Consider the following 20,056-nt stretch of genomic DNA (forward strand, 5'->3'; position numbering starts at 1 on the left):
TTTCCAGCAAAATTCTCAATTCAAAAAAAGCGGTGATCCAATTGCGGAAACACCAGCCTTCTGACACAAACTGACTGGGAAATTGGCTGTGGCGCAGAAGCTGTTAGAGACTCTGGCAGAGCAATCTGGACCTGCTGAATGCCTGATAAGGCTAATTTGGATTAGACTTCTTTCCCTTTTGTTTTGATTACAGGAATTATAAATATCAACACTGACCCCTCTTGTGATGTGGATCCAAATACTGTAGCTATCAAATCAATGCTGACCGTCTGGTTACAGCATAACTCAATGATGCCCTCAAGTGGATAGAGCCAGCCATATATTGCAAAGCCCACAACAGTACCATCCCAAACAGCAGAATGTTCTGTGTCTCCCTGAATTAAGTTTACTCTTCAAAATCCACGTTTGAGATATTCATCATGACCATCTGTTTGAGCTGTGTTACGGATGGATGATGGGATCAGACCAGCATTTTTTTTTACAGGAGGAGCTTGGACACCCAACAGTTATAATAAAATAGAGGAAATCCTAGAGGTTAAAAAGTATTTTTATAATAATTTCCCCCTGTCTTTTCACTACCGTATTTATAAATCACAGTATATACATTTTTAAATGAACATGTACCAGAATTTCTGAAAAGAAAACAACCACTATTTGTAAATGGATTTTCAAAAACAGGCACTTGTACATTGTAAGTCTCTGATCTACTTTATCTACTCCTCGTGTACACCAATGGCCCTCATTACCTTGCTGGCATCTTGACAGCCTTTGTCTTTGACTACATTAAATAGTGTACTTTATCCGTGGGCAATTCAATGTTTTTGCACACGGGTCGTTCAGGGCTCATTTGGTTGAACAGCAACACCTGGTGGCACAAATCTACAACCTATATTTCTTTCCCATGGCCCGTTTGCATAGAGATGAAGTGGGTCTCTGATTGTGTCTAGGGAGACCTCTCCTCAAATGTCATTGATTCTCTGCTGTCCTCATGTGCATGATTCAGTTTGACTGAATTAAATAAAATGACTACTACAGAAATGAAAAGAAATCGTATCAAAGATGCTGGATAATGTTGATGAGGAAAACATCAGTGATTATTTATTTATAATGATGATGAATGATGATTTAGTATGACATTGGATATACCTTTTTGATAAGTTACAGACAGACAAAACCTAATTCGCCCTTAACATAATTAGCAGTAAAAAGAGGCAAATAACAAATTGAATTCAACAATGTTCTAAGTTAATGAACAGTACATCACTGACAATGGAATCTATAGGTATTACTGAAAATTGATTTCTAAACCTAAACTGTACATGTGTAAACTTTGATAGAGTCCTACATAATGATACATATATTTGGTAAATGGTAATGCTATACTGTGTGACAACAGCTATTTTCACTTACATGCTCCCATTTGACTTTTAACCATCACTGCTCCCATAAATACACAAACGAGAGACAAAGACTCAGTAAAACTTACTGTATAATAACATTTCCAGCCAGAACAATTTGCCCTGTCATTCTAAAAGAGTTTTTTGTTGGTCATCAGATCACATAAACTCTTCAATGATGTCCACAGCCTCTGTGGATACTGTACAGTACTAAAAAACTACTATAGAGAGTGACCCAACCCCCCTCTCCATTTATATCACATCGATTCAGTCCATAGGAGGCCTAGTAATGACTAAATGGTGCAGTCTCCTTCAACTCATGGTACCCCTGGTGGTTTGGCTCTGTAGAGAAACAGAGAGGGCAGTTAGATCTGTGGTACTTCCTAGCCCTATCTCCTCTGCATTAGTGCTTCCATAACACTCTTTTAGAAATGTAGGCAGCTTAGTCTGGCTTCAATAACAAAGAAAAGCAGAGGCAACATAGTTCAAAATAAAGGGAAATATTTAGCAAGGTGTTTAAATAGAGTTGGAAGTGTTTCTTAGGTCCATGTGGACAAGCCCAAATTGTGTGTTCAGTTAAGAGAGAATTATGTTATGCTATCTCAAATTCAAAGCACTTGCTATTATCAAAGCCGGTATATGTAGTTTGGAGGTCACTAAATCATTTTCTGTACATCCCAGATTATGTAGGTAAAAATAGCTACAAGCAGAAAGCGTTTTAGTGAGTAGATAAGTGTTACGGTACCAAGACTCAAATTCTCCTCCACCAATGGCCTCTTCTCGCTGCAGTTCACTACCCTTCCCTGCGCCGCTCCCAGAATAGTCATGATATCCACCAAGTTAAGCTTCCCCTCCTCCTTGGCCTCCTCCACCTCCTCTGTCAGCTCCATCGCAGCCTCCTCACGCTCTTCCATCTCCTCTTGGGTCAGCATCGCACTCAATCCCTGCGCTGCGGTGGTATTGCCAACCTGTGGTGGCGCTAGTGAGCACAGTGCCCTCACCTTCCCATAGGACATCAGGTGGGCTATGTTGGCATGCAGGAAGAGCAAGAGGACATTGAGGTCATTCAATGGGCAGCCGAGTTTACGGTGATGGATGAGGTTGAGGGCCGGGAGGACCTCGTAGACAGAGAAAAAGGTGGTGTCCCAGACAAAGAGCCGAATCAGGCTGAAGAGGACAATAGGAGCCAACAGGACGTAGATTGCACCGTTTGCCACGCTTATAACCTGAAAAACCAACTGGCCAATCATTTTGCACTGAACCAGTTCAGGAACCCAATTCTGATCACGTAGCATGCCGGTGCGGACAAAGCAGCTGAACTCGTCCTGCAGGAAGGCAGACAGGTGGAAGTAGGCCAGGTAGAGACAGGCAGCTGTCATAAAGGTCAAGAGGAGGAAGCCCCGCAAGAAAAGCATGCTGACAAGGAAATAAGAGTTTTGCTTGCACTGCATGTATCTCTCAAGAAGGGGGTACTCAAAGTATTGCTTCTTCCTGGCCCTGCAATTGGAGAAGGAAGAGAAACTTAGCAGCATGTTCTTCTTTATGCTCATCAATCCCAGCTGGGAGCATCTCTACATAAGTGTCAAAGCTGTCAACAAGTTCACTTCTGTATACCCTTTGAGCAAGATATTTTTATTTGCTACTGCAGTGACCCAATTTCTCTATTGAGAAAAAAGCATATTCTAGTTTAGCGGGAAAATCAAGGCTTCCTGATATTAGGTTACTGAAAAATACTTGAAATGGAAGCATATTCTTTAAAAAAAGACAAAGCAATCAATAATTGTGCTATAAGCCAGCAGTTGGTCTCTTACCTTTGCAGTTCGGCCTGAAATGTGAGGGGGTTCTTAGTGTTCTGCCGCATGTCGAGAATGCTCTGAGCCATTCGGATTGAGCGGTTGTACGACTTATCCAGTTCATCAATTATGAAGAGCAGGTCTGAACCCAGCGTGGGCATGACAAGCTGGCGCCAGATTAGAGCTGGCAAGTACATCAACACTGCCATGGCCAGAAGAGAGTATGGGAACATCTGGATGATCAATGAGATGAAAAAGTTGAATGAAACGACTCTTTTAAACAATGACTTAACATCCTGGAAAAGTCTAAATACTTTGTAAATGGTTATGGCAAAAATGCATGTACTTGAAAAATGGTTTAACATTTTTAACTGACACAGGGGTGTCAAACTCATTTTAGGTTTGGGGCAGATGCTGCCCACAAGTGGGCCAGACCAAAAGCATAGGGGGGGTTGGTGCGTGGATGATCCGGGAGGGATAGTCATTTCCAAGCGGGGCTGCTGCGAGCAGTAATGCCGTGGTCAAAAAGGTCTAACGCACAGGGTCCCCACACCTCTTCGTCTCTCAAGGTTTGTGCTGGTTTGAACTTTTCAATCCAAGTCATGGTGATCTACCCCCCGGCTCGGGCAGTATAATAATTACGAGCAGTAGGTAACAAAACAGAACAACAGCGCTGCATACCGGGAGCCCAAAATGAATCTGTATGAAAAAAAAAACCGAGCCTCTCGTTTGTCAGAAGCGATCGTGCATGCGTGGTGACCTGACGTTTCATGGAAGGGATCTACCGACACTGCGTTGGTGAACGACCTGGTCCCCCTGGTCTCATGCGCTCACTCACAGAGTGCAACCCCCAGTGGACTTTTTAGGAATAGCAGCTACTTTTATAGAAATCCAATTTATGTCTTTCTATAATCCTCACAATAGCAAATCCTCACAATAGCAAAGTGGGCCGCACTGGATCCCCCGCGGTGCCGGATTCGGGTCTTGACACCTGTGTTTTAGCAGTTTAACTTTGTCAGCTAAGTGTGAATAACAAGTTGGATAAGCTTGATCAGAGTCTCAAAAACGTACTTTGTGTACCCAGAGCGAGCGCTCCTCAAGGTTCCCATTGCTGTCAAACTCATGATGCATGAGAGAGTCCCAGCAGTATGTGTCGACGTAGCTGGCCTGCTTGATGGAGAAGTTGCCGGGAGGAAAGCAGCTGATCTGTGGGCCTGATGAATGAACACATTTTGAAATATAACATCCACTGAAATGGTTTATGAAATTGCATTTAAGAAGTTGCTAAACACTTGAGTTGATACACATGAACACCCACAACGTAGTTCTTCTGTCTTTGTGAGAAAAAATGATTGCTGTGATGCATTTCCTAGCCCCTGGCACTGACCTTAACATCAGATCCCAACTGTCAGTTGTCCCTAACCTAAAATGAATTCTTATCAGAGTAAAGAATCTCCAGTCTGAAACCTCAAACGTCCCAAAGTGAGGAAAAAGGCTTCACTTTCCAAAGCTGTCTTCACTCTCAAGGTCTAGAATTCAAATTGGTCTGTACAAGTAGCTACACACACACACACACACACACACACACACACACACACACTACTGAAGGTCAACTATGAGACATGTGATTGTCTGCATGCCCTTTTCTTTTCAGTGAAACATAATTCCACTGGAGAAATCATATGTTTCAAAATGGCAACCTGGCATTTAAAACCCTGGCCAACTCCATTCCAAAGTTGGCTGTGCTCCACCTTATATTTAGTTCACCTCATGTAGTCCAACCACTTGGATCCATGCTCCATGCACCCATCTGTCATTTCCCAACGGTGCTCCACCCTAAAGCAGAGGGTTTGAGGGAACACACTAAGGGTGTGCCCCACATAATACAGACCCTTTGAAGACATTTTATTTTTTTACAAGACCACAACTGCCCCGCTTTCTGTAAGTAGAAACACACTGCCACTAATTTACTGTGGGGATGTAATTTAACCTGAAAGTCCACCTCAAACTGTCCAGATATAGCGTGTGTGCTAGTATGTGTGCAATCAAGCAGCCGCATTTGAACAGATTAATGGTGACACCCAAAAAGATTTTCGCAATTGAGGATTGTGACAGAGCAGAGCCATTAATATTGGCCTTAGATATATAAAAAAGAAGAGGTTGCTTGTATTTTTGAACTCCAAACAATGATGGCCCATCGGGTAGTTCCCTTAATGGCCAGCTATGTCGCATATTCTTTTGCATGCTGCAGGTGAAAGTGAAAATTAATTTACTTAATCTATCACTAAAGTTTTTTTTCATATGGCATTATAAACCTGCAAAATCGGCAGTGTGTCAAATACTTGTTCTCCCCACTGTATGGGGGTGAGTGCATTGACAACTCATTCTAAAGAAAAAAAATAACAGCACATGCCATCTCATGAAATCTTGACTTTTCTCCCCCCCTCACTCCCAGCCCCTGTTAGCCATTTGGCAAAGTGAGGCAACCTACATTTCTGCCACTGCCCAAATATACCCTCCCACTCACACAGGCAGATAGTCTCTACATTTTGTGCTTCGTACAAGCATTCTTGGCTCAGACTCCAGGTGCAAGTAAACAAGAAAGCAGCGCAATCAAGCACTGTTTTGAAACTAACAAGCCAGCAGAAAGGCAGCCAAGATCTATCAGTAGAACCATGCACCCCCGCCTTACCCCATCATGCCCCCCCTTGTTAATCAACATATCCACTCTTTGACTCAAACGAGCGGGGGCGGGGGGGGGGGCTTCCATAGAAGAACTGCCATGTAATTACAGCCTGCCAGCGTTAGTGAATGCGACTCTCAATCATCCCCATGGCAATTAGCATCAGGAGCACCCGACTGATTGCAGACCAGCTCTAGAGAGACGACATTTAGTTCAAAGTCAAGGGAATCAGCCTCCTCAGCGACTTATACTTTAGTATTGTCACCTATACTGTGTATTCTGAGCATGTTGTGTTCTTTGAATGCCAAAGGACAGACCGGTTGCTTGCATGTTACATGTCAAATATTTCTCTGGTTTAAAACACTTTAGGCAACAGCAGAACAGTCAAAGGACTAGTTGAGGGGTTGTGATTGTGTTTACAGAGATTTTGTTTTGTCACATCATTTTTGCAGCTTTGGTATGCACTGTATTACGTGAAAGATGATTTAAAGGGTGAATTTTGACCTGAACACAAATGCTCATGTTTTTTGGTCGACGTGACGAATGCGGACAACAACTTTTTAAATTGGTCCAGCATGGTTAAGGGGAGGGCGTCACGGTGGCGTGGTGGTTAGCACTGTTGCCTCACAGCAAGAAGGTCCTGGGTTCAACTCTGCCCAGTGGCCTTCCTTGTGTGGAGTCTGCATGTTCTCCCCGTGTCTGCATGGGTTCTCTCCGGGTACTTCGGCTTCCTCCCACAGTCTAAAGACATGGTCAGGGGATCAGGTTAATTGGGGACTTTAAATTGCCCGTAGCTGTATGAATGTGAGTGTGAATGGTTGTATGTCTCTGTGTTAGCCCTGTGATTGGCTGGCGGATGGTTGGATGGTTAAGGAGCTGCAAAGATGATCCTTATGCTCAGTTGCCCACCGCTAATGTACTGTCTGTCCAATAAAGTGCCTATTTTTGTTTTCCTGTAATTGAGTCACCATGTCTTCCCCTTTTTTTATAAACAGTTGTTTAAAGTGTTTTCTACATCCTGCTTTATTCTGTTAAGGAAAGTGCTGTGTAATTACCACGCTGTTATTGCATATAATATTTAGTTTCCTCCAAATTAAAAAGGGAGGAGTACGGATTGAGAATCACCTTAATCAAAAGATGCAGGGAAAGTGCACACATTCTTTTCAACTACTATGATTAAATTATTCCATGTTTTGGTTATAGACATTAAACGTATTATTTCCATCTAAACCGATGTGTTACAATGAACGAATGAATACAATGAGCTAAAGGAATTTCAAGGTATCATATTTCTCCTTAAACTAAAAAGGAAATGGAGTTTACCAAGTGAAATATAATAAATTGAATGACATTGAAACACAAAATCCCTCCATCCCTCACAGGTTTAACAAATATATACATAGAAGAAGATGCTCACCCAGGGAGATCTCACGAGCTAAGGCCATGGACACCAGCATCAGGGGAAGGCCGACAGACACATACTTGATGACCTTGTCTAAAGGAAGCTCCAGCTCCAGGTGGCTGATCCGGTTTAGCCCGGGGCTGCTCTGCAGCAGGGCATCAGATAGTATGGCCTTGGCCGCCGCCTGGGCGATGGACATTTTGAACTCCTTCCCAGAGATAAAAAACAGCTTATATCCTGACACAAAGGAAGATATTTCGCGATCTCAGTACAAATCAGACTGCTTTCCTTTCCCATATGCGATAAATTCAAGCAGAAATACCTGAATCTACAATTAAGAAAACACCAAGAGTACATTTTCCAAATTGGTGGAAAGGCAATTAGAAATGCAATTAACATTATTCTGAGCAAATGAGGGAAGCTAAAGACATCTTACCGTAAGTCTTCCAGCTTTCTTTGGTAATACTTTTATAAATAAGCCAACGACTTACTCTAAAAGCCAGCACTGGGTGGGAAAGCTCCTTAAGTATTCAGGGAGGGCGTCTGTAAATGAGAGGTTGAATCTGGGCTGGACTGGGCCGACCCGGGTCTGACTCTAATTACAGGGAGGACATCTGGGAGCATCTAGGGGCTGAGATGGCACAGACTGCAGCAGACCTTCAGCATGTGTGTGTGTTTCTCTAGTCTAGCCCTGTTGTGAAGCACGGTGGCTGTGGTCCACTTCAAACAAGTAAACCACACTAGTGGCTTTTTCAGCCTCTGTCATTTAGAGACTATTTTTACTGGATTACAGCCTCCGAGCGACTCCTGGCTGAGATACTGTACCATGCAATAGGGATAGTCATGTTTCTGCTCACTGCAGTATACTGTATGTGTTATAGAGGAAAAAACATCTAAAAATTGATTAATCGGATCCAACAGGACTGAACAAGCATTTGGCTAGTGTGTGAATGGGATCTGTGTTGTACTTGGGGTGTATAAAAGCTAAGGAGAGCCACGGTTCAGTTCAGTGTTACACGTTTTGTGTTGTATAGCGTCTCAAAGAAACACAAGGTTTGAAAAGAACTACATCATTTTCTGAATGCTCAAAGCAAAATGTTGAGCGTCAAATGGACCAGAAATGTCACGCCCGGACATTGGCCCTGAACCCAGATGCATGACTCTTGAGACAAGGTTCAAAAATCAAAGTTTATTTACAAAAGTCAACCTAAAAATAACCAACAGAAATAGAGCTTGAACAAAGTACAAAATTAACAAGACCTGGGAATGGCAAAAGGGCAAAAAAAGAAAGAGCCTAAAGTGGGTTCAAACAAGATAGAAGGACTTTGCAAACAAAATGGGTGCTGGCAGGTTCTCTTCCACATGGGACAAGACAAACTGGCACAGGACAAAGGGAGACTCTGACAGTATATACACACACAGGCTAAGGGCAAAGGTGGAAACAATCAGGGGGGCAATCGGACGGCACACAGGAGGAAGGGTCATGTTGTCTGAAACAAGAGGACGGTTAACTTTCAAAATAAAACAGGAAATCACGAGATAAACCTGATTAAATTAACTTTAACAAAGTTTGCTGGACAAGAAAGCAGGGTAGGCTTTAGCGTGGGGCTATATTGTGATTGACAGGCCTCTACTGCGATGTTTTCTGATCTGGAATGTTTAATGTGTTTTGGTCTTAAAACCTTAATTACGATGTGTATCCACTATAAAAACATTTATTGTAAAATATTGTTCAACCACAAATGTCTTACTTATTGTTTTTGAGTTCCGGCCTCTTGGGTCTCTCGTGGTACCTGATTGCAATGGCCAAAATGCTGAGCCAAAGGCTTCTTAATGGTGGCCCACAAACTAATTGATGATGGTAACTTCTTCCACTTTTTACTTACAGCTCATGATGAGGCGCAGGTCTTTCTCCCCTCCCCGTTTGAACCACCTTAATTCCATTGCTCACCTCCTCTCATCACGTCTTGGTCCCACCCAAGTGAGATGCCAGCAAACGAGTCAAGGCAAGAGGAATTAAAAATATTACACATCTTTTCCTTGGAGTGGTTGTCAGTTAAGTGACGACGTTCAGTAAGTCAAAGCACCCATCGTTTTGTGAAGCTGCCACATTTTAGGATTTCCGTCGGATGAGCATTACAGTGTTAAATTATAGGGGGTTCGATGTGGCGCAGGGGTAGAGAGGGTGTGAAGAGAACCGCATGTTTGGCGGTTCGAGCCCCGGCTGCTCCATGTCCCATATCGAAGTGACCCTGAGCAAGACACATAACCCCTGATTGCTTCCCCAGGCAAAAATGTAAAAAGCCATGGGTTGTAAATGCAATGTAAGTCGCTTTGGATCAACAACAGTAGCTGTTGGCCCTTGTGAAGCAAATCACCTTTTAGAGCATTCAAATTGGATAAAAACACAAGTAATACTAAGGTGATTTACAATTTAAAAAAATTTAACAAATTTAACAAATTTACAATGCTCAACACACAAGGCTCAGCCATTGGTGAGGAGCTCGGAGTAGAGCCGCTGCTCCGTTGCGTCGAAAGGAGCCAGTTGAGGTGGTTTGAGCATCTGGTGAGGATGCCCCCCTGGGCACTGGTCTGGGAACGCCTTGGGATCCCCCAGTCAGAGCTGGTAGATGTGGGCCGTGAAAGGGAAGTTTGGGGTCCCCTGCTGGAGCTGTTGCCCCCGCGACCCGACCCTGGATAAGCGGCTGAAGATGGATGAATGGAACACACAAGGTGAAGGGGAGAAGCTTTTCTCATCTTAAATAATTACAATGTATGAACACGAGAAGAACAGTCCCATTTTTATCTTTGTATGCACTTGAGTCCTGCGATGGTTTGAAATGAAGTCAGAGGATAATTCTGGGTGTTTTAGATGAAGCTTGCTTAACATATCTCTTCAACCATCACAACTCAAGATGTATTTTAAGATTTCCTTTAAGATGGAGCCTTGAGATAGATTTCTAGGTCACAGAAATCCTCTTCATCTCATTCCAACAGTGAGTACGACCGATGACGACAACCTCCGCTTAAAACCCTTTTTCATAAAAGATAACAATAGAAGTAAACCACATATTCAATTAAACTTCCAGATATGCCTTTTCACATGGATTATCATTGCAGTTTCAAATAGAGAAAAAAACAACCGTATCAAAACTGCTCTCTTACTAAGAATAAATTATGAATGGTTTTCTGACATATGGTTTCACGCAGGACGCCATTAGTGGTGTCCCGGCTGCAGGTTCTGTCTCCATTTGCTCCACAAAATATATAAAATGTGTGTGCTTGTGTGTGTGTGTGTGTGTGTGTGTGTGTGTGTGTGTGTGTGTGTGTGTGTGTGTGTGTGTATATCTATATATAAGCATACACCTCAAACAAATCTTGCTGAACATTCTTGCATTATTAAATATATAGTGAACCTCGCTGGTTTAAATTGATCCACACTGTACCCAAACAACATGACTAATTAAATAAAACACATTTAATGATTAATGAGCAGCTTTTTGGTTTATATTATGTTGCTGCACAGTAAATAAAATGCCTACCTTATACTATTGTATTGGATACATTATATTTGGTATTGTATTCTACTTGCTCTGTTCTTTCTGTCCAGCCAAGGTCACTGCCTACTTTCCTCTTGTGTGAAACATTTCTAGAAGAAATGTTGCCATGCCCATACCATCAAACAACTTACTGAATACATTAAAGGTGTTGGTCTCTCATGTTAATGTACCACTGATGGCCTCATGCTGCTTTTATTCCATAATTTATATTACTTCAGAGTCCAACTGAAGAAGGAGAAAAGCAGCATAGGTAGACAATAGCAGATCTTTAATAAGTGATGCTGCAATTAAAAACTGACTTTTGGAGATGGGTAAAAGGGGTGGGGAGCAAGGATGCCATTATACACGCCGGGTGAATAACAATAAATGACAATACAATATTGGTAAACCGACCCGGGAGGAATTTCCATTTAACTCCAGGAGGAGTCTCACATCTCAGCAGCTGAAACCCTGTGGTGGAGAGAGCCTTGTTTGGCTCTGGGAGGAGGGGGAACATTTGGAAGGGAGTCTCAAGCAACTTAAAATTACAGCCTATATTAAACACCAGTGGGTGGGAGACAACACGTGGGACAGGAAAATGAGGGAAGCTAAACCAATATTTAGACTACTAACACTATGATCGAGAATAGTTTTGTCAGGGTTTGGGTTAATGTCTGGTTTTATTTTGTAGTTTCTTGCCTCTGTTCTCCCTGGGTCATGTCACTTCCTGCCTTATCCTGTATCCTCTGTGTCTGTCATGTCATGATTGTTTCCACCTGTGTCCAATCACCTGCACCTCCCTAGTGTATTTAAGCCATGTTTGTCACTTGTCGCATCATTGTTCAATGTATGGAAGTCCAAGTCCCTGTCCACGTCCTGGTTCCTGTCTCTGTTCTTGCCTTTTGCTTTTGAAAACCTTTTGACTATTAAAGTCCCTTTTGTTTCCTGAAAACTCTGCGTTTGAGTCCTGCCTTTTTCCCCACGCAACTCCCGTGACAAGTTTGCAATGAAGCCGGTGAAGAAATGTCCCACGAACATGCAGCTCGCTCTGTTAAGATCCTGTCTTGGACATTATCATATCATCAACTTTATCTCATGAATCAAACCGCTTATCTCCTGTTTGGGAATCTTTGCCCCTAGATGGGTTTGCTCAGCCTAAGCAGAACCTTCATATGACAGTCAAAGTCACAACATGTTTTAATTATTAAAATGGGTCTATTGAAACAGAATAGATTATGACAAGTGCACAAATAAAATAGAAATACTCCCTCGTGTCTGTCACTTGCTCTGGAAGATCCTTTTTTTTAAGTAAAAGAGAAAAGAATTAATGAATAAAATATTCCACAATGAACAATCAGAACTTTCAATACGTTAATGTTTTTCTCTTTTTCTGCCTTCACATTACAAACAAGCGACTCCATTTGTGTGTTCTAGTACAAAACAAAGCTGAAATAGTTTCACAGTTTTTTCAAAATCCTTAACCTAAAATTGAAAGACATTACTGCTGAGTTTTTGCTCTCATTCTCGCTGTCGTCTTTTTTTTTTAAAGTTCAAACAGTTGGCTTTGTCGGTTGGGGGTTCCATCGTCGCTGGCCTTGTCTGTGATTTCTCTTTGTGTGGCTATGGGGGTGAGACAGTTTGTAGATTGTTATTTTGTGCCAGTTTTAGCCAAGGTAAAAAAAGACCGCTCCCTTAAAATAACTTTGCTTTGGCTGAAGTCAAATATGTGCATGGCCACTGGCTGATAAAACAGCCTTATTCAAAAGCTTTGCAAGACAGGGGTCTGCCCCGTTCTGGAGTGTGTGGGTAATACTACCCTCTGCCCACTGAGGCCTATCAGGATGGGCCTGCCAAATGAGTGGATACTCAGTCATGTCCTCAGGCTCCTTTATAATCAGTGAAGGTGGTGAGCTGGCTGTCGAATGACTACTCACTGTCCGTTGGACCCTAACAGGGTTGGGACATATCTCTACGCAGGTGTGTACTACTTGGGTTGGGTGGGCCTTTCATTGCTGGTTCAGCAAAGAAGAAGTCATAAAGACTAAACTTTGGTCATTGATTTGGTTGATGTTATGTCGCGGCATGGCAAATGTTACCATATTCTAACCCTAGTTCAATTTTCACAGGTGAAGCCCTCTACCAATGATCCCTGTCGCTCATACACTGATAGCAGGAAGAAATCACATACTATGTGGTCCGTATATATATCAGCAAACACGCCATGATTGGGCTGCAAATCTTCAATGGGCAAAAGGATGCTAGAGATTGGAGAGTAGTATTTCCCATAGAGTCCAGCAAAGGGCTTCCCCCTGTGCTTACAAACCTAGGGTCACAGTAACATGACCTTTGTCTGTTCAGAACCAACTGCCATTGTCTCGTTGTTCATTGAGCTACCATCTGAGGCCATGCAAAAAAAGAATAAATATGCACACTTTCAACATCAGAATGCAAACATGTGAGAAATCCGATGTACATGCTATAAGTGTAGCCAGTATACACCGGCTTCAAGGTTTTTTTCTCTTTTTTTATTTGCACTTGAGAAGAAATAAAATGAACTACGATTGTTTAAAAGTCATGCTCTAAAAAGGTTTGCTGGAGCCATCAGTCAACTGATTTGCTCAAGAAGAAGAAACGTAGCGACCTGAGAACCTATGGATCATTGAAAAGGCATGAATGACGTGACAGCAGTGGAAGACAACACACTACTGCAGAGGTTTTTTTCGCTCTTATTTTAGGAAGCAAAATGAGAGAAACTGCAGTTACTGTTGGTTGAAAATTGAACTTCAATCATTTTACAGTGTCATGATATTTGAAAAGATAATTTTCAATTACAATAAAACATACATGAACATAATGTCATAAATCACACTGCATTCCTCATTCTATTGCTCCCTTTTCAGTTTACAGTAAAATGCATTCAAAACTACTTGTTTACTGTACTGTTATTTTATACTGAAAGCACCAAGCTTCTGCTAAGATAAACGTCTCAATTTAAAACTGGCAGCCATCTCTTCAACTTCTGCGTTCCTGTGCCATTTCTGTCCATAAATAACAGATGCTATAGAGTAAAAAAATGTGCTACTATCCAAATATTTTGAGAGCTCACTGCATAAGAACATTCACTAGTTAAATGAAACCACACATATTCATCATGGAAGTCACATCAGTCTTCCGCAATCCGTATCACGATGGTCGTAGTGTTTGATTAGGGTCACAGTCTCTGATGGATTTGGAGAAAGCCTTGTATGTCCTCAGATCGTCTCAAGTGACTTAGCATTAGAGCTGTCCTAGTTCAGTTTGAATGAGGCTGTGCTAAGTTCATGTGGTCTTTTTCTCTTGTCATCAACCCAAGTTCCTCTCTGTGCTCCATGCACAGATCTCTCCTTTCTCCTCCTGTGGTCTTTTTCTCTTGTCATCTACCCAAGTTCCTCCCTGTGCTCCATGCACAGATCTCTCCTTTCTCTTACTGCCCCCCTGCCAGATATTAGCCTCACGCTGTCATTTTCCTCCTCTCCCTCATCCTCCTCTTCCTCCTCCATCCCCTCCTCCTCTTCTTCCTCCTCCTCCTCGTCCTCCTCTTCATCCTCGTCCTCTGTGCCGTCCATGGAGTCGTCGGCTCCCAGCATGGCCTGCTGCATAGCCAGGGTGGCCGAGTCCGAAGACAGTGACTGAAGGCTGTCCATACTCAGCGGGTCTGAGGGGAGAAGAGTCATAAAAACTGACTGATGAAATCAATTGCCTCCACATCCATCCCTGCTTCCTTCTTTACTGTAGTTGCTGTCAAGCATCTGGGGTACGGTGGCCCAGGGAAGCCATTTTAATAACGGTAAGTCCCAGTGAAACCGAAGTTAGAGCGTCTCAATTTTGATATAAAAGCGTTCCCCTACCATTATATAGAGTGCTGCCTCAAGCGGCACCCCGCCAGCCCCAGAAAGTCTCAAAGGTTTTTTTTAAGTTACAATTTTACAATCCTCCACTGCTCTCTACGTATGGCTTCATTATGTCACGGCCTTATCGTCCTTGTGCTTACTTAAGTGTATTTCAGTGCCTCATGTTTTCGTGTTTTGTATACATACCGTCACACCTCCCTGTAATTGGCTAATCACCTCCCTCAGCTCACACAGCTGCCATTGATCAGCGCCTCATTCCTGCAGTGTGTCTACCCACTCATGCTCTCATACACTCATAAGCTAAGCCTATGAAATATATAGCGTGTAGTCCTTTTTTCTGTATCTATTATTACTGTTCTGGCATGTTTGCCTGCCGCCCACCCCCCAATTCACCATCACCCCCATCCAGCCTGGTTTCCCAATAAACCTCCTTAAAACGCTACCAATCGTTGTACTTACATTTGAGTCCGTCCTTGTGACACCCAACTAATTATTCAGATCTTCCCCTTCCAGAATATCCTCGTATTGCTCTGCTCTGCCTTACACAGCTTCGATGCAAAAATATCAGATCATAAATTCCTGTCTTCTCACATAAATGAAAGTGATCTGAAATCTAGTGGGAACATTTCAAACATACAGAGTTTGAATTGAGAACAATTTTTATTTTCTGGGAAAAGTTAGAATTGTCTTACTGTCTGAGTTGTTTCCTGATCTGTGCGTCTGCAGTACTCCAGCCACGATGGAGTCGGGCCAGAAGCGCTGTGTCGGACGGTGCTGGGACTTCATCTTCTTGGCTTTAGGAGCCGGGTCCGGGTTACTGGCGTCCAACATGGGTTGGAGGATACGCCGGCGAGCATTGATGAACCTGAGCAAGAACAGGTCAAGGTTTTCTCCCGTACTTAAATACAGTGCTTTCATCAGTGATTTAAATGAAAAAACACACAATTCCAATATATTTACACCAGAAAATAACATTTAACAAATATCATCCATTGTATTCAATGGATGAAACGATTGAAATCGAAGTCTGCACCTTTTTTTTTAACAATAAATTTCTTATCTTTTTCCCTTGTGAACCAAAATATCAAAGAGTTCCACATAGCACAATTTGGTCTAAGGTGTACTTGGTGTATACAACCAGGAGATGGCAGTACAGTGTCACCAATATGCTGAAAAGTTACAGCACATTCAAGTAAAAGTAACTCCTCCACTCCACATATATAATTACAATAACAGAAAGCAGTGTCTCTCTTTCTACCTACACGAGGACTTTGTGGCATCTTACCAGTTGTTCACTTGTAAAAGCGTTAGATTAGTTTGTGCAGCAATCTGCCTTTTCTCATCTTCTGTTGGGTATGGGTGCTGAAAGAAGGAAGATACAGGGTCTGAGTTGTCAAAGCACTTCACATTTGCTTTGAACAAGCCAAAGCGATGACCATCTCAGACACACACTTTGCCTCACCATGAGATGTTGAAAGAGCCAGGAGCGCATGATGTTGGTTGCGTGTTTTGGCAGGACACCCCTCTTATTCTTGGACTTCTTGTCCTCGCTGTCCAACAGGGACGACAGGTCCAAGTTGACCTTAACAATAAACACAGGAGGAGAAGAGAAGAAAAGAGAGTGGATGATATGTCTTACTTATTGTTGCCATGGAAACAAAGGGAGACTACCAATTATCTATTTCTTTCAGTGGCAAGGGCACAAACACCTCCTCAAGAGTCACCATGGAAACTGAATTTGAGTAATAACACTTAAAGCAGCGCCCTTCGCTGTGTTGAAACACAAGAGGGTCATTTGTCCTTTTGGTGCTTCGATAAGGAGCGTAGAGGCGAGGCTTTGGTGCAAAGTTTACATTTCCCCCTTTGGTGTTGAATTAGTGACCTACTGGTACAAAGTGTGACTGTTTTTGTCTTTATTTTTTATTTGTATTGAGCTAAGCTTGTCTTGGTGTTCAGTGAGAAATCCTTATTCTGGGTTATTGTTTGGAGTGAAAGTGCTGAAGGACGTGAAGCTCTTAGAGTATTGACAGTGTTTGACAGCCTGCCATGCATTTATGGATGTGTGTGAGACCATATGTTTGGGTCTGGCTGAGCCATACTTGTGAGGACCGACTTCGTAGTACACTGTGGGGACATTTAGGGCTGAGATCAGTGGTTCTATGGTTGCACTCATGGTTTGTACATTATGTGGGTGTTCTAGTAAAGAGTCAATATTAAATAAGAGTTAGGGTGGGGAAATAACTGAAAAGAAAGGAAAACATGTTTCTTATCAAGAAATCTGTATTTAGGAAGCAAAATTTATAATCGCCTGTTATCTCTTTTGCCCTCAGTGCCATCGGGTTCCACACACACTGCTTACTTTGACTCTATTTTGACTCAATCCCACATGCACCATTGCGCTGCCACCAATACTCACTGGAGTGTGGATTAATATAAATAAAAAAATCACAACACAATTAGCCCTCTCTTCTTTGATCTTCTATCTTCTATTTCTATCAATGAATATGTACCAATTCACATTGCTCAGTGCATATGACTGCATGCATAGTTGTTCAAATGTAATACTTGTGTTAGTCCAACATTATAATTGTGCCATGTAACTGAGATTTTTGTTTGATTTCTTTTAAAAGCCTCCATTTTGTGGATGCTAAAACACACACAGAGGGGAGCATACTGTTTGAACATTTAATTTGCATTCAAATGGAGGACAAAAACCAGGAAGAATACAAAATGTAGAGTGTAGTAATGGAAATAATCCTTGATATTTTAGAGATAAATGACAAACCTATATGCAGCCAACAACATGCAGGCCCCACTTTAACCCATGCACACACAAGGGCCATAAAAACATACATTCACACACTAACGTCTCCCTCTCATGCTCCCCACACAGAACAACAGTCATTACAGCTGCTGCTGGCTGTGATGTGGATAACACTCTTATACCCCCCAGCCCTGAGAGTGCGTGTGTTGCGGGGGAAAGCAAAGTTGAATTAATTGGTGGCACAAAGCTTGAGAGTGTGATTACTCAGAGCTTGTCGGCAAAGTAGCAACAGGGTTGTTTTCAATTCCCAGCCGACATGTAGCCCTCTACCTCAGCCGGGTTGGGACTATTCACCGAGGCCTCTTCTGACTTTCAAGCACAGAATGACCTGCCTGAAACTGATGCTGCATCAGGATCACTGTATGTATCTATAAGCTAGTGTGGAGACTGCCAAGGCCAGAAAAGGCGAGACGCACCGGTGATACTCTAAATCCACTTAGTATTGTGATTTTCACATGACTCATGCATGCGTTTGATGTTTTGAACTAAAAAAATCAAGTAATTATAAAATATCATTCTTGACATCCACTCAACCAGTGGTTGTGTTTAAAGGACTAGTTTATAGTAAGTCCATGTTCTACCTAGTATCGTACTGTCCTCACTAAAACTTCCCAGTACAAGCAGCACATCTCAGACCCCGCTTACACGATGGGAAAACGCATATACTTTCATGCGTTTTGGCCTTTCATTTACACAAAAACTGAGGTTTTATCACGATCATTTCTAAAAACTCCAGCCAAAGTGGAGATTTCTGAAAACTCTTTTTTTTTTGTTTGCGTGTGAACTAGGTCAAACAGAGTTTTAGGTTGTCAAACGTCACAGTATGCGACTAAAAATGCTTCACTTCATGTGAGTGTCCTATGTTTACGGTTAGTTTGATTGTGTTTTTCGTAGTTGTTGTTGGTTTTGAGAATTCTGATTGGATTGCATGTCTTTATCCTTCTCGTTACACTGCCGACTACAAGTTTGGCATAGTTATGATGGCGCCCGGGGCCGTATTTATGCGGGTTCATATAAACAGAAACTTTTTTGAAAACGACCTTGTGTGTACGACGTTATTTTTGAAAACGGAGGGGCAGAAATATTTGTTTCTGTAAATACCCGGCTATGTGTAAATGTGGCCTAAATGTTATGAGCTCAACTTAATTAGTACAGACAAGTACGTATCAAATTAACTGACTCATAATTCTGATTACAATACGTGTAGATGAAATCCAGCGTTGTGATTGGTTGAGAGCAAGTAACCGGGGATGCATTATTGAGGATAATGTACAGTTGCTGTTCACATTGATCTGAGCGTTCTGTTTCACAGCGCACTCAAAGTAGCGGTTAGCTTTTGCGCGACCGTTGACATTTTAGCTTGTAGCTCGGGGACGATTGCCGGAAAAAAAACAGAAATTCCATAAACAGGACAATTAAGGTGGATGTCATGAGTGATGTGAATGAATGAGATGGTGCAGGATCCAATGCTGTTTACACGCACGTACAGGGACTATTTTTTCTCTAGATTACTGAAATGAGATACACACCGTTTGGTGGCCACAACTATTTTGTGCTGAAATGCAGCTATTTACTTACTATTTATAATTTCACTGGTAACCGTATTATAAAAGCGATAAGGTACTTGGGGCAGTACTTTATCTTCAATAATGTAACAGTTTGTGGGTTGCCGAACAACACCCCCAAACTGTTACATTACTGGACGATGAAGTACAGCCTCTTTATTGCTTTAATAAAACAGAGGGACCAATTTAAAATAAACAAAAGAGAGAGGATTGTATGAGGCAAAATGGTTCTCTACTGGTAATGTTTAATCACAATTTCAGTGAAACCGTTGTAGCTCTAAGTTATCAACAGCCTTTCTTTGGGCCTTTAACCATGAAGCTTAGCTCAACTAAGGCATAACATGTACTCTAAGTAGCTTCCTCCAGCTACTTCTTGCAGCCTTCATCGCTATTATGGACGATGTTTTGAAACAATGCCTCACTGTGATTTGAATAAAAAGTATCTTTATGAATAAGTTAGCTTTTCATCGAAGTTTGCAATTTACCTAGGGTGGAGTCAGAGATGTCCTGAACACACACACACACACACACACACACACACACACACACACACACACACACACACACACACACACACACACACGACATTGTCTGGGATTATTGAGAAAACTGTTTTTATAGGACCTCAAATATTTAGGTATTAGCTTTTTGAGCTACTTGTGTAGAACATTTTATATTTTTTTTTAATTGTAAAAATGTCTGAGTTAAAGATGTCATACATTCGTCTACATCCTAGTTTGTTTTCATCTCATCTGTATGTTTTCTACCTCTCCTGTCGTTTGAGATCCTCCCACATCATCGGCTCATTACCCTCACCTGGTTCTCCTTGGCCAGCTCACCTGCAGCACATCCCCTCATCAGCCACTCACCATTAAAGCCCGTCACTTTCTATTGGTCCCTCCCAGATTGTCTTATGTTATCGCCAGTGTGTCCCTACTAGCCTGATATACGTTTGTTCTGACA

At 42.1% G+C, this 20,056-nt stretch overlaps 2 protein-coding genes across 13 annotated transcripts in view; both read right to left on the bottom strand.

Moving 5' to 3' along the window:
• Nucleotides 1-1,067: 1,067 nt before the first annotated feature.
• LOC120822976 (pannexin-3) lies at nucleotides 1,068-7,973 on the bottom strand. Of its 5 annotated transcripts, none has more exons than XM_040182991.2 (6): nucleotides 7,712-7,973; nucleotides 7,291-7,512; nucleotides 4,262-4,404; nucleotides 3,209-3,423; nucleotides 2,143-2,894; nucleotides 1,068-1,739 (listed from the first exon to the last, which is right to left on the bottom strand). In XM_040182991.2, exons 2-6 carry the CDS (start codon nucleotides 7,472-7,474, stop codon nucleotides 1,681-1,683), a joined length of 1,353 nt encoding a protein of 450 aa, XP_040038925.1. In that variant the 5' UTR covers nucleotides 7,475-7,512; nucleotides 7,712-7,973; the 3' UTR covers nucleotides 1,068-1,680. The 5 variants fall into 5 exon arrangements, with proteins under 5 accessions (XP_040038925.1, XP_077963475.1, XP_040038922.1 ...); XM_078107349.1 differs by having other exon boundaries at nucleotides 7,291-7,483; nucleotides 7,712-7,843; XM_040182988.2 differs by lacking the exon at nucleotides 1,068-1,739 and having other exon boundaries at nucleotides 1,916-2,894; nucleotides 7,712-7,852.
• Nucleotides 7,974-11,995: 4,022 nt separating this feature from the next.
• Nucleotides 11,996-20,056, bottom strand: part of LOC120822319 (homeobox protein PKNOX2) — an 85,391-nt gene continuing 77,330 nt past the window's right edge. For all 8 annotated transcript variants that reach the window (XM_040181907.2, XM_040181910.2, XM_078107344.1 and 5 more), the window contains 4 exons: nucleotides 16,167-16,286; nucleotides 15,990-16,066; nucleotides 15,397-15,569; nucleotides 11,996-14,508 (listed from right to left, as the gene is read on the bottom strand). In XM_040181907.2, the coding sequence (XP_040037841.1) occupies nucleotides 14,231-14,508; nucleotides 15,397-15,569; nucleotides 15,990-16,066; nucleotides 16,167-16,286 (648 nt within the window). In that variant the 3' untranslated portion in view covers nucleotides 11,996-14,230. The remainder of the gene's footprint in view (nucleotides 14,509-15,396; nucleotides 15,570-15,989; nucleotides 16,067-16,166; nucleotides 16,287-20,056) is intronic.

The sequence above is a fragment of the Gasterosteus aculeatus genome, chromosome 7, assembly GCF_964276395.1.
Source record: "Gasterosteus aculeatus chromosome 7, fGasAcu3.hap1.1, whole genome shotgun sequence".
In the NCBI taxonomy this organism is placed as follows: domain Eukaryota; kingdom Metazoa; phylum Chordata; class Actinopteri; order Perciformes; family Gasterosteidae; genus Gasterosteus; species Gasterosteus aculeatus.